The sequence below is a fragment of the Phoxinus phoxinus genome (genome assembly GCF_949152265.1).
Source record: "Phoxinus phoxinus genome assembly, chromosome: 1".
NCBI lineage: Eukaryota > Metazoa > Chordata > Actinopteri > Cypriniformes > Leuciscidae > Phoxinus > Phoxinus phoxinus.
In genome coordinates this window covers 30,962,493-30,975,644 of record NC_136876.1, presented here as the reverse complement: position 1 = coordinate 30,975,644, position 13,152 = coordinate 30,962,493, and the positions used below count along the sequence as shown (strand labels likewise).

General features: G+C 37.8%; 2 protein-coding genes across 2 annotated transcripts; one reads left to right on the top strand and one right to left on the bottom strand.

The window, feature by feature from the left end:
* Positions 1-422: 422 nt before the first annotated feature.
* On the bottom strand, positions 423-2,554 carry rpusd1 (RNA pseudouridine synthase domain containing 1). The gene is made up of 6 exons (XM_079633839.1): positions 2,090-2,554; positions 1,762-1,952; positions 1,522-1,645; positions 1,337-1,439; positions 1,147-1,248; positions 423-1,067 (listed from the first exon to the last, which is right to left on the bottom strand). The coding sequence occupies exons 2-6, from the start codon at positions 1,947-1,949 to the stop codon at positions 694-696; spliced, it is 891 nt and encodes a 296-aa protein (XP_079489965.1). The 5' UTR covers positions 1,950-1,952; positions 2,090-2,554; the 3' UTR covers positions 423-693.
* Positions 2,555-2,752: 198 nt separating this feature from the next.
* On the top strand, positions 2,753-10,909 carry ndufab1b (NADH:ubiquinone oxidoreductase subunit AB1b). Its single transcript, XM_079634097.1, has 5 exons — positions 2,753-3,073; positions 9,415-9,537; positions 9,757-9,844; positions 9,925-10,018; positions 10,146-10,909. Exons 1-4 carry the CDS (start codon positions 2,903-2,905, stop codon positions 10,014-10,016), a joined length of 474 nt encoding a protein of 157 aa, XP_079490223.1. The 5' UTR covers positions 2,753-2,902; the 3' UTR covers positions 10,017-10,018; positions 10,146-10,909.
* The last annotated feature ends 2,243 nt before the right edge of the window (positions 10,910-13,152 follow it).

Genomic DNA, 13,152 nt, shown 5'->3' with positions numbered 1-13,152 from the left:
CTTTTGACTTTTTTTTGTTTTTCAAATTAAGTATTACTCTGCTATTCAAAAGTTGGGGGTCAGTAATTATTTTAATTTTTTTAACTAAATGTATTTAATTCAGCAAGGATACATTAAACAGATTGTTACAAAAAGTTTCAATTTCAAATAATAAATCCTGTTCTTTTGTACTTCCTATTCAAAGTATCCTTAAACAAAATGTATCGCAGTTTCCACAAAATATTAGCTTTGATAATAAGAAATTTGCCTTGAGCACCAAATCAGCATATTAGAATGATTTCTGAAGGATTGGAGTAACGTCTGCTGAAAATTCAGCTTTACAGGAATAAATTAGATTTTAAAATGTATAGAAAACTGTTCATGTAAATGGTAATAATATTTCACAATATTATTGTTTTTACTGTAATTTTGATTAGCCTTGGTGAACATTAGAGGCTTCCTTCAAAAACATAAAAAAAAAATCTTACAGACCCCAAACTTTTGAACGCCAGCGAGGATCTCCATAATGCACTATGACTCACAATGATCTTTTTTCATACACAGATCAGCCAAATGGTTTAATACTCCTTTATGTCTTCAGTTCTTTCTGTCCACTGTTGTTAAAGAGGGTTGGCCTTTTAAAGAAGAGGGTACCCCATAAGCAGCCTGCAGCATAGCTTCAGCAGTTTGCTAGTACAACAGCGCAAGTGTTCCTCAGTCCAGATTCCATTCACATAACCACTGCTGACACTGTGCCTGTTGCTCCTCACTCTCCACTGGGTAGCTGCTGCTCCTGTGCACGGGCTCTGGGTCTTCTTGGATCTCAGCTTGTGGCTTTGATAAAATATTCTTCAGGAAATCCTCCAGAATGTTCACACATCTTTGAGGTGCCCATTTGGAGTCGAGGCATGGCACAAAGGGATCTGGGGCTATGACATGGATGGGCTCATTCTCTAGTGGAATGTGCAGGAAGTAGGCGTGCAGCATCATGCGATACGGAGCATCGTCTGTGCGTAGACTGTAGGTATAGTCGCCCACTATGGGGTGACCAATGGCACTGCAGTGCACTCGGAGCTGGTGCGTCCGTCCTACAAAGTTTTTGATACTTAAACTTTTTTTAATGCGACACATCTAAAAAAAAAAATTGTACTGTTGATGGTACTGTACCTGTCAGAGGCTGTAGAAGGACTTTTGTGACTGGATCTCCGTCATATGCTCCATACTCTAAAACTGTGAGCTCTGTTTGGCAGGGCTTGGGATTCTCACAACCTACCGCATATGACACGAAATATACACATGAATGGGTTTCAGTTAGTTTAATTGTAATGTTTAATTTTGAAGCAGAAGAAATTCTGACCTTCGTTTCCTTCAATGCACATCATATGGGTCTTGCCCTCTGTTGTGTTCTTGCCAATCGCAAAGTCTAGGGTAATTTTCTCCTCAGTCACAACACCACGGACCTGCACAGGACATAAATAAACTGTTATTAGGAAAAACCTTCTATATTCACAAGATGTCTGAATGTACCAGGATGTACAGTACCAGTGCAAGATAAGCTTTGGTAACAAGTCTGTTTTTAAAACAGTGGTACGCATGCCCTGCTGCTGCCTTGTTCAGAGCCACACACAAAGCACCACTGGTAGAGAAATCCAACTGATGGCAAAACCTGCAGAATAGAATACAATAATGCATATCAATGAACTACTGATAAGACAAGTAATGGTTTAATTTATTGTTTGTGTCAGCTTATAGGAAAGTAACAGAAACACCCGAGAAAAAGACCTGAAGCCGTAGTAGGTGTAAGGATCTGCAAGCTCTGGGTAGCGATGCTTTAGCTGACTCTGGACCGTCTGCTTCTCATACCACATTTTGCTGTCAATACGGATGTCCCAGTGTTTGTTGACAACTATATAGTTTGCACTGTGGTACAAAACACACAAGTTTTCCAGGCTCGCAGGCTCCATGGTCATCTTCTGCAAAGCAACACCAAGATTATTCTGTATCATGGTAACGTTATATCAAAAAGTTGTAACATTATTTGTAACATATATTCCATATGTTTGTCTCTTTTTGAAAACCAATATAAAACTGCTAAAACAAAAACAAATACCTGCTTTATCTGTTGTTGTGCAGCATGCTGGTTGTGGATTATTTACGTCAGTCCTCAGTTTATTTTGTCTCGGCACAAAGCAAACCTCTACTTTAGGGAAAGCATTAGTTTGTATACGGGTTCTTCAATTATCTTGCAAAAAAGTACTTTGACGTTTCTAACTATTAGGATAGAGCAAAGAAATTTACTTTGATAGACCATAACTGGACGATCCTATGCGTAACTGGCAGCCATGATTGGTTCTTCTTCTTCTGTCTTTTATTGGCAACCGCACTAAACAGTGCATTACTGCCATCATCAGGTATGTTGGTTTAGAAACATTTTTCCTATTCCTCTTAACACTTTCTAATCATCCCCACTACATAAAAAACAAACAAACAAAAAATAAATAAACACTGGCGCTGCGTGTTCAGCTCAGATAGACTTTAAAAAATGATTCAGCTCCTCCAGTGATTCAGCTCCTCCAGATGATTGGTTTCAAAATAAAAGCCTTATTATTTCATGTTACACATACACTATTGTATAATTTAAATGGCCACAAATATTAATCAGTTACACATAACTTTAATAAATAATTAAACGAGGGTAAAAAAATTGTAAATTCTTGTAACGTCCGATTCGTGTTTTAATTCATTATTTGAGTCGGATCTTTTCAATGAATTGGATTCGTTAGCACTGTTCCACCGTTCGAAAGAACCGGTTCGCGGAAAATACCCGCACTTGTGGGCTAACAGAGTGCGCACGCGCATGTCAAACTTATGTCCAGTGAGTCAGTGACTGTCGCAGTGAATTGTGGGATAGAAATTCACAGACATGGCGTCCCGTGCGCTTGCACACTGTATGCGCTCCGTCGCTCGCGCCTCTGCAAGGTTAAATCATGGCAACATGCTAACAAGATCCGCCTGCGCGCCCCTCGCCTCAAACCAGCGAGCTCTCTCTGCCGTTTCACGCGGCCAGCGGACGAGGTGGACTGACCTAGTGCGGGTGAGAGTTCTGCAGACGGGGATGTTTGTGTGTGTGGCCTACTGGTGCTGGATTACTCTGTGACCTACCTGTGTCTTTCCGACAATCTATTCATGCATGACAGCGGGCAGCCATAGTCTCAGTTAAAATAATGTGCATTCACAACATACACCTACTACTACCACATCAGAGTGGCGTGCAAGATTTTAAACCCATGTCATAATTATTTATAGTAGAAATAGCTACTAGTTAAGTTAACTTAATAAAACCGATTAGGAGAATACAATGCATCTTCACTGGCGGTTATTGCTCTGGCAGTCTCTATGTCTATTATTGTTGTAGCTATTATTAAAGGAATAATTAACGAAAAATGAAAATTCTATAGTCGTGTCATTCCAAACGTGTATGACTTCATTATGAGGAACACAAAAGATATATCCAGACTCTTCATTTGACTGTATGGTCAATGGTGACCAAAGCTAATTAGTCTCTAACATTCTGTCCAACGTATTTTGTTAGCTGTGAAACAAAAGCAGACACATAAGACAGTTTTCATACCTTCAATTGGTAGAGGGAGATTATTTAGGTGTTCAAGCACGAAGTGCTGAAAACCTATTGTAATTGTACTGATTTTTAGGTGTTCAAGCACGAAGTGCTGAAAACCTATTGTAATTGTACCGATTTTTATTATTATTATTATTATTATTCTCCTGTAAAACGCATCGTGCAGCCCAAACCGTAAGTGCTAGAGACTTGAAACTTTGCCACAAGGTAGTACAAAAATCGAGGAGAGGTTATCAAATTATGAGCCCGATTGGCCTATAGGTGGCGCTATAGCAATCAATTGCGCGAAACTGGTCATAACTCCTAGACCGCATGTCATAGACTCAAGTGTCTTATATCATTGGAAAGCTGACCACCTGACGTAAAAAATGTATATCTCCGATTTCATTTCCGCCATGATAGATTTTCCGCCATTTTGAATTTTGTCAAAAATCTACTTTTGCAAAGTAGTCCCTGGTTTTTTGCCCGCTCGGAACCAAACCAGTGCAGAAATGTTCTCTGGAGTCTGAAGATCAATAATGATCGAAAAAAAGTTGAAATTTCGATTCACGGTCGCTAGGAGGCGCAAAATTAACGTTGTGGGAGGAGCCTATTTGACTAAAATGCCTATAACTCGAGAACTAAATGAGATAGCTTCACCAAACTTGGTACACATGTGTAGGAGGTCAATCTGAAGTCACGATAAAAAAACCGAGTCGATTGGCCACATAGTGGCGCTATAACACAGAAAAAAACATATAAAGACCTGACCGTTTGTCCGATTGACTTAAAATGTGGTATGCAGTGTCTTGGCCCAAGGCCCCATGTATGTGTAAAAGGATATTGGCGTATCTCAAAAAATATGGCCGCCATTGGCCAATGAAGTTGAATCACCTATTAGACAAGGTTAACGGAGGCCAATCAGAACGAAACTCGGTGGGCGTGTTCAACTCATGGCCCCAGAGGTCTGTAAGAGTTTTGAAAGAAATCGGCCACTAGTTGGCGCTAACGAGTTTTAAGGCTCTGTAATCACGTGGTGTTACAAATATCGTCACAATATGCATATCATTTGATAGATCTCCTCATGGTAAACATATTTGCCTCAAGAACCACTGCTGTCAATCAAACCGTTTATTAAATATTCACGAATATGTTAAAAACCTACTTTTGCGAACTAGTCCCTGGTTTTTTGCCCAATCAGAACCAAACCAGTCTAGGACAATTCTCTGGACTCTCTAGATCAATAATTATCGAAAAAAGTTCAACTTTTGCAATTTTCATATGAGTATAACGAGTCATTTAGAAAATGGGCGTGGCAAAATACACTCAAAAGCCTATAAATCCTAAACAAAAACTCAAAACTTCCCAGAAATTGCTAGGCCTATGTGTCATAACATGCTGAAGAAGCACGCCGAGTTTCATGGAGATCGGACCATATGTGGCGCTATAACTGTTAAAAAGCTTTGAAAACCATGTATTCCCTATGGTGACTTGCCTGTATTGGCTGTAAATGGTATTTTCCATCTCTGTAATCACGTGGTGTTAAAAACATCCACATAATATGCATATATTTTGATAGATCTCCTCATACTGAACAACTTTGCCTCAAGAACCACTACTGTCAATAAAATTGTTCATTAAATATTTGCTATTATGTTAAAAACCTATTTTTGCAAACTAGTCATATTGACATAAGTGGTTTAATACTGCCCCCTTCTGGTCACTTGGTCATACTACTCACTAATATTATTCTATAATTCATATTTAGACTTTATAAAATCACTATTTTAACATTTACAATCACATTTTGACAAAATTCATCTATTGGAGTATTACTATTGACAATTGTATCACACAGAGAAATGGGAATTGTTAAAGTGAAAGTGAAACGGAGGCCGCCATTTAGGCCACGCCCCACGCAGTACAAATTCACTCATAACTCGAAAACGGAAAGTCGTTGCGCGCTTAAATTTTGATGGTAAGGTCCTCTCCATGCTCTTAATCGAAATCTATTGTCGCGGAGCTCAGGAACGCCCCCCCCCCGCGAATGTCGAATTCGCGAGACCTCCGAATTTGAACGGCTGTAACTCCCGAACCAGACCACCCCGATCCTTGTGGAATAGCTTGTTGGAAAGGGCCCGTCCCCGCCTAGCTTCGATTCGATTTTGGTGCGATTTGGCCTGGGCATTCCCGAGATATAAGCCAAAAAAGGATTGCATTTGAACGGGAATAACTCCCGGCCCCAATCGCCCACCAACACCGGGATGGTCTCATTACACAGGGCACCTCGAGCACTATCTAAGCTCCGAGTTTCAGATTTTTTCGCCTTCTCGTTCCCGAAATATAAGTGAAAAACCAAATTTCCTTCATTCATTCACTTCAACCTGAAGATGGAGGCTGCAATAACACTGTTGTCCACTAGAGAGAGCAGCAGGATTATATTTGTAATCTTTTTATCAGCTTTCAGCATTGACTAACAAACAAATGCTTAAAGCTATATCTTTGTTATTTTGATGGACGTGTAATGTGTGTAAGCATGCATAATGGAGTTTTTAACATGGAGAAACTGGTTTGGTTTAGTGCAAAACACTGGTAAAAATCAAGACTTGTAAAAGTACATGTTAAAAGACTATTAATAAGTAGAATGTCCAGCAGAGGGCAGTAGAAGACCACTTATTGGCTCACTTTCATTTTACATGTATATATTTAGACACTAAAAAATCCCTTATATAACATTTACTATTATAACACAATCATATTTTGTCAGAGTTTATCACTTCATTTGTTCTGATGCTTCACATAATTGCTAGCAACATGGTAAATCATGGTAAATAACGCTAGAAACATGGTAAATCACAGTTAATAGGGTAAATCATGCTAGAATGTGGTGTATCATGGTTAATCATCCTGTAACATGGTAAATCATCCTGTAACATGGTAAATCAAGGTAAACAAAGATAAATCATGGTAAACTATGGTAAATCATGCTAAAATTATATTAAATCAAACTAGAATGTATTCAATTGTTGTAAATCATGCTAGAACAAGGTAAATCATGGAAAACTATGGTAAATCATACTGGAACATGGTAAGTCATGGTGAATCATACTAGAACATAGTAAATCATTATAAATCATCATAGAATATGGTAAATCATGGTAAACTTTGATAAATCATGGTAAACTATGGTAAATCATGCTAAATGTATGGTAAATTGTAAATCATGGTAAATGGACTTTTCTATCTATTTATGTCAGTGTTTAAAAGCTTGCTAAATACAACTTAATGTCTTAAATGCTTTAATGTGCTCAAAGGCCTTAAAGGCTTGAACACCGATAAATGCTGCTTGCAGCTTTAATTATTATTATTATTCTCCTGTAAAACGCATTGTGCAGCCCAAACCGTAAGTCCTAGAGACTTGAAACTTTGCCAATAGGTAGTACAAAAATCGAGGAGAGGTTATCAAAATATGAGCCCGATTGGCCCATAGGTGGCGCTATAGCAGCAAATACGCGAAACTGGTCATATCTCCTAGACCGTATGTCCCAGCCTCAAGTGTCTTATATCATTGGAAAGCTGGACTCCTGAAGAACAAAACGTTTATCTCCGATTTTATTTCCGGTAGGGAAAATTTTCCGCCATTTTGAATTTTGTTAAAAACCTACTTTTGCAAACTAGTCCCTGGTTTTTCACCCGATCGGAACCAAACCAGTGCAGAAATGTTCTCTGGATTCTGAAGATGAATAATGATCGAAAAAAAAATTAATTTTTAAATCGGAGTCGCTAGGGGGCGCCAAATGAACGTTGTGTGAGGAGTCTATTTAACTAAAATGGCTATAACTCGAGAAGTAAAGGAGATTTCTTCACCAAACTTGGTACACATGTGTAGGACGTCAATTTGAGGTCACGGTAAAAAAACCGCGTCGATTGGCCACATGGTGGCGCTATAAACCCGAAAAAACATATAAACAGCTTGCCGTTTGTCCTATTGACTTGGAATTTGGTATGCAGTGTCTTGGCCCAAGGCCCCATGTACGTGTAAAAGGATATTGTCGTATCTCAAAAAACATGGCCGCCATCGGCCAATTAAGTTTAGCACAAGGTTATCGATGGCCAATCGGAACGAAACTCAGTGGGCATGTTCAACTCATGGCCCCAGAGGTCTGTAAGAATTTTGAAAGAAATCGGCCACTAGTTGGCGCTAACGAGTTTTACGCCCTCTGTAATCACGTGGTGTTACAAATATCGTCACAATATGCATACCATTTGATAGATCTCCTCATGCTGAACAACTTTGCCTCAAGAACCACTGCTGTCAATTAAACCGTTCATTAAATATTCACGAATATGTAAAAAACCTACTTTTGCGAACTAGTCCCTGGTTTTTCGCCCGATCAGAACCAGACCAGTCTAGGACAATTCTCTGGACTCTCTAGATCAATAATTATCGAAAAAAAGTGTAATTTTTGCCTTTGGATGGCTATAACAGGGTAATTTAGAAAATGGGCGTGTCAAAATACACTCATAAGCCTATAAATCCTAAAAAAAAACTCAGAACTTCACGAAAATTGGTGGGCATATGTGAAATAACATCATTAACAAGCATGCAAAATTATATGGAGATCGGACTATAGATGGCGCTATAACAGTTAAAAACCATATATTTCCTATGGTAAATTGCCTGTATTGGCTGTAAATGGTGTTTTCCATCTATGATAAAATAATGTTCATATCACAATGTTCAAAACCAGTGCAGAATAATTATCTGGACTCTCTACATCAATAATTATCAGAAAAAGTTGAACTCCTGCATTTGGATGGCTATAATAGGGTCACTTCAATATGTAGCCTTGACCAAGTGTCCCCGAAAGCCTATATCTTTTCAATGAATGCTCAGATCTTCTTAAAAACAGGTCAGAACATGTGAAATAACATGATAAAGAAGCATGAAAATTGTGTGTGTGTGTTTGTGTTTGTAAGCATGCAGATTACTGGTGAAACCAAGTAGTTCAAAATGAAAGTGAGCCAATAAGTGGTCTTCTACTGCCCTCTGCTGGACATTCTACTTATTAATAGTCTTTTCACATGTGCTTTTGCATTCATATATTTAGACACTAAAAAATCCCTTCTATAACAATTACTATTATAACACAATCATATTTTGTCAGAGTATATCACTTCATTTGTTCTGATGCTTCACATAATTGCTAGCAACGTGGTAAATCGTGGTAAATAACTCTAGAAACATGGTAAATCATAGTAAATAGGGTAAATCATGCTAGAATCCTGGTAAATCATTCTAGAATGTGGTATATCATGGTAAATCATCCTGTAACATGGTAAATCAAGGTAAACTAAGATAAATCATGATAAACTATGGTAAATCATGCTAGAATCATTAAATCATAATAGAATGTGTTCAATTGTTGTAAACCATGCTAAAACAGGGTCAATCATGGTAAATCATACTAGAACTTGGTATATCATGGTAAACTATAGTAAATCATGCTAGATTCATGGTAAATCATACTGGAACATGGTAAATCATGAAAAATCACACTAAAATGTGGTATATCATGGTAAATCATGCTAAAACGTAGTCTTTTCCATCTATGATGTCAGTGGTTAAATGCTTGCTAAATAAAACTTAATGTCTTAAATGCTTAAAGGCCTTAAAAGCTTGAACACCGACAAATGCTGCTTGCAGCTTTAATTTATTCTAGTGATCATTGTGTACTAAATCAAGCAATTTGCAACAGAGACCAAATATTTATGTTTCTCATTTTTAAGTCATAATGTCAATGTTTGCATGTCTCTAGATTTCAGGCCCGTCTCTTCATCTGTGTCGGCGTTACGGTGATCTTCCACCCCTCACTTTAGAGAACATCCAAGACCGTGTTATGTACGTCCTTAAACTGTATGACAAGATCAATCCAGAGAAGGTGAGAGATACGTCACGCCTATACTGTAACATTGCATGGGTGCACTGAAATTTGATGGACAGTTATGTGCAATTTACTTGCCTACCATTTTTCATAAATTTTTCTGTGTGGATATACTGATTTATTGTTACTGCATTTGCTTGGTTTACATTTGAGATATTATGCATATTCCCAGCATCAATCTCTGACATGATATATATATTTTTTTTCCTCTTCAAGCTTCAAACATCGTCTCATTTCATGAAAGATCTGGGGCTGGACAGCTTGGACCAGGTGGAGATTATCATGGCTATGGAAGATGAGTTTGGTTAGTAGGGGTTTGTTTCTCTAGTATTAAAGCATTAAACAACCGTCACTTCTTATAAGCACTGAATTCATATTCCACAGGATTTGAGATCCCAGATGTAGAGGCGGAGAAGCTTATGACTCCTAAGGAGATTGTACAGTACATTGCGGATAAAAAAGATGCGTATGAATAGAGGTAAGTCGTATGGTACGTATGCCCTGTCTTATGAGCTATAATGCCTAGATTGTAGGTAACTTGTGCATGCTTGGTAATTGTATTTTATGATCCTAAAATATCCTTTTTTCTTTCCTCATTTTCACAGGTAGAAGGATTGACTGTATTATACAATATGGATGTGGATCAGCTGTATCCACTCCAGTCTCTTGCTTATGGTGTCAACTGCCTTGTCATGTGTACTGTTGTATTTAATGAAAATGTCACTATAAACTCTTGGGAACTTGAGCTGAAAATAAAGCCAAGACTAAATTGTAATTCTTTGGTTTGTCATGCCATAAGTGAAGCCTCTCACTGGTCCCTCTAGTGGAAGGGCAGTGAAACGGCTACTTAATTTACAAGGTCAGTGCCACTTTGTGAATATCAGTGCAATCCTTAAAGCTGCTGTTTTTTCCATTGAAAAATTGCATCCTTCACCAATTTAAAATGCATAATATCTGTAAGCAATTCATAAGATGTTTCAAAATGTGTGGCACTTCCGACACTACTTACAGCAGCAGGTAGTAGGTGAGTGTATAGGAAACCTCAAGGTCCTACACTTTCTGACCAGCACATTTCTATGACATCTGCTTATGATTACTGGATAAAGATTTAAAAAAATCATTCAAATTCAGGCTGTTTCACTAAAGAATAATTTAGACTGATTTGAGGACCAGTTTGGTTCGTATCCACAACGATACGAATCAATCGTTCAGGCCTTAAAGTCATGTTTGAGAAGTATTTCTTGTACCGTTGAAGGTGCAAAACTTCCATAGTGGCATCACCCTTGATTTATGATTTAGTACTGCAGCAGTACTAAAGCGATCTCATGATAGTCCACCTTTATGTAAAATAAAACACTTTTTTCAAGGCCACTGTTTGACTAGTCTTTGTCATGTAAACACATGTGATGAGCCTCTTTTAAAAGCAGTTTATTTTTGTCTGTGCATGTAATCACTACCTATACCAGTGGACAAGACATGCATGTGAATCAAAATGTGCGCTAATGAGCCAGTGTTATTTGTAATATGGAGGCATTTTAGCGCTTCCATATGTACTCCAAAAATACACTCAAAACGCTTTACAATAAGGGAATCTCTCCCCAACCACCATTGAGATAAATTATAGTTTGTGTATTTTAATTTTAAAGGTCTAGTAATTTTGTTTATCATATTTTATTATTGCTTTTTGAACATGTCTACAGAGTTATTTTAGAACATCAAGTTATGAAAACCAGAAATGTTGCTTTGGTAAGTGCTGATTTTTATTTTATGGGATTTTATTTCAAGTAACAAATGTTTTTGATGGTTTTGGTTTTAGGCAACTTTAAGTACCCTGTAAATAATTGATGATTGTCTTCAACAGGCAAAAAAACAAAAACCTAACAATAAAGCTTTATCATAGGTATAATATTAATTACACTCCACATACATGTTTTATGAGGCGGCCCTTGGCAACTATTTAGTAACTACATATTTGCACAGGTCTAATGCCAAAATGTGGCATGTGATAAAGATATACGATTTGTGAGTGTTTTCCAATTGCATTTGCAGTAAAAAAAACAAAACATTACACACCATGTCACTGTTAGGCTTTATTGCGGGTTGTACCCAAGTTATACAGCTTTGTATTCCGATATCAATATCAGGACTTTACAAACAGTTATCAGTCTACAAGTACAGCCAACAAAAGACCTAAAAACTACTCTATAACCTCAACTACCTCGTTACATATGCACTTAAGGGTACTAAAATTGAAAACCAAGCAACAAAGAAGGAAAAAAAAAAAAACATTACAGGAAACATTCATCACTACACATTTGAGTATCTACCATGTATTACTAGACTAAACCTTGTGTCAATTGTTACCAATACAAATAAGGATTGTCCTTCAAAAAGTGCAGTTCCCCAAGTTAAAATTCTAAGATGACCCCAGGAAGACGCTGAAAAGAACTTCCTGCTCATTTAAGTTATCTTATTGATGTTTATTTCTATTCATTTTCAAACAGTCTATCAAAGCAGTGTGCATATAGGTTACATGTGAGCAAAACTATTTCTGGACAGACCACTAGAAGAATTTGCTATTCCACAGCCCGTTCAGTGAGGAGCGCTGTGAAAAAGGAAATGTTAATGCAACCCTCCATTTGCTACAACTGGCCAATTTTTGTGACAAAAACAGAAGAAAATGTTTAATCATGGCACATTACAGGAATCGTATTTTTAAATCCGAACCACTACCGTGGTCAGGATTTCATTAAGCAAAGACACAAACATGGAAGCCTCACCCTACTACACTGCATAGACTCTCTTAGAATTTCCCCATGGTGGAAGCTTCGATTTAAACTCTCGTTCATCCATTTCTTGTGCTGGTTTTACTAAAGCTTTTTGGGTTTATAATAACATGACAGCAATACTCACAGTTTAAGTCAATTGCCTTAGCACATTGTTCAACAGTAGGAACCATTTAAAAGACATGGGTATATTTGCTCACAGGATAAATCAGAAAAGAATGACAATTTCAGTACAAAAGTAGAATGTCAGGCCAAGTCACTTTTTCATTTTCCTCTACGTTCAACCTAAAAAAAAATGGGGATTGTACATTGCTCATGAATATCCTCAAAACATCCGTTTTGCAAGTGACATTTGAAGCATATACATTGTCCAGCTTTTACAAAACAAATCCCTTTCCTCCCCCTACTTGATAATTTGGCATGACAGTGGATTATCAAAATGTCTCAGCATGACAGTTCTGTCTAACACCAAACAGCTGCACATACATAAAACAAAATTAAGAGGAGGGGGTGGGGGGAAAGCAAAAAAACAAAATGGATAATTAAAGTGGAAACAAACTGGGTGCCAATGGCTTTTCCCTATGCTTTCACAGTTCACTTCAGAAAAACAAAGCCATGAAGAATAGGGAAACTAGCATGTTTGCCAAGACGGCAGGAAAGAACCCATTCAGAACCATTGGTAAAGCTCAGCGCCGCACTTCCAGAAAGGGCACGCGCTATCCTGGATGCATACGAACATGTAACTGAAGCACAAAAGATTGAGCAATCCACATCGAGGGAGTAAACAAAGTCACGGCAATCCGATCGGTCATACCTGCAATTATAC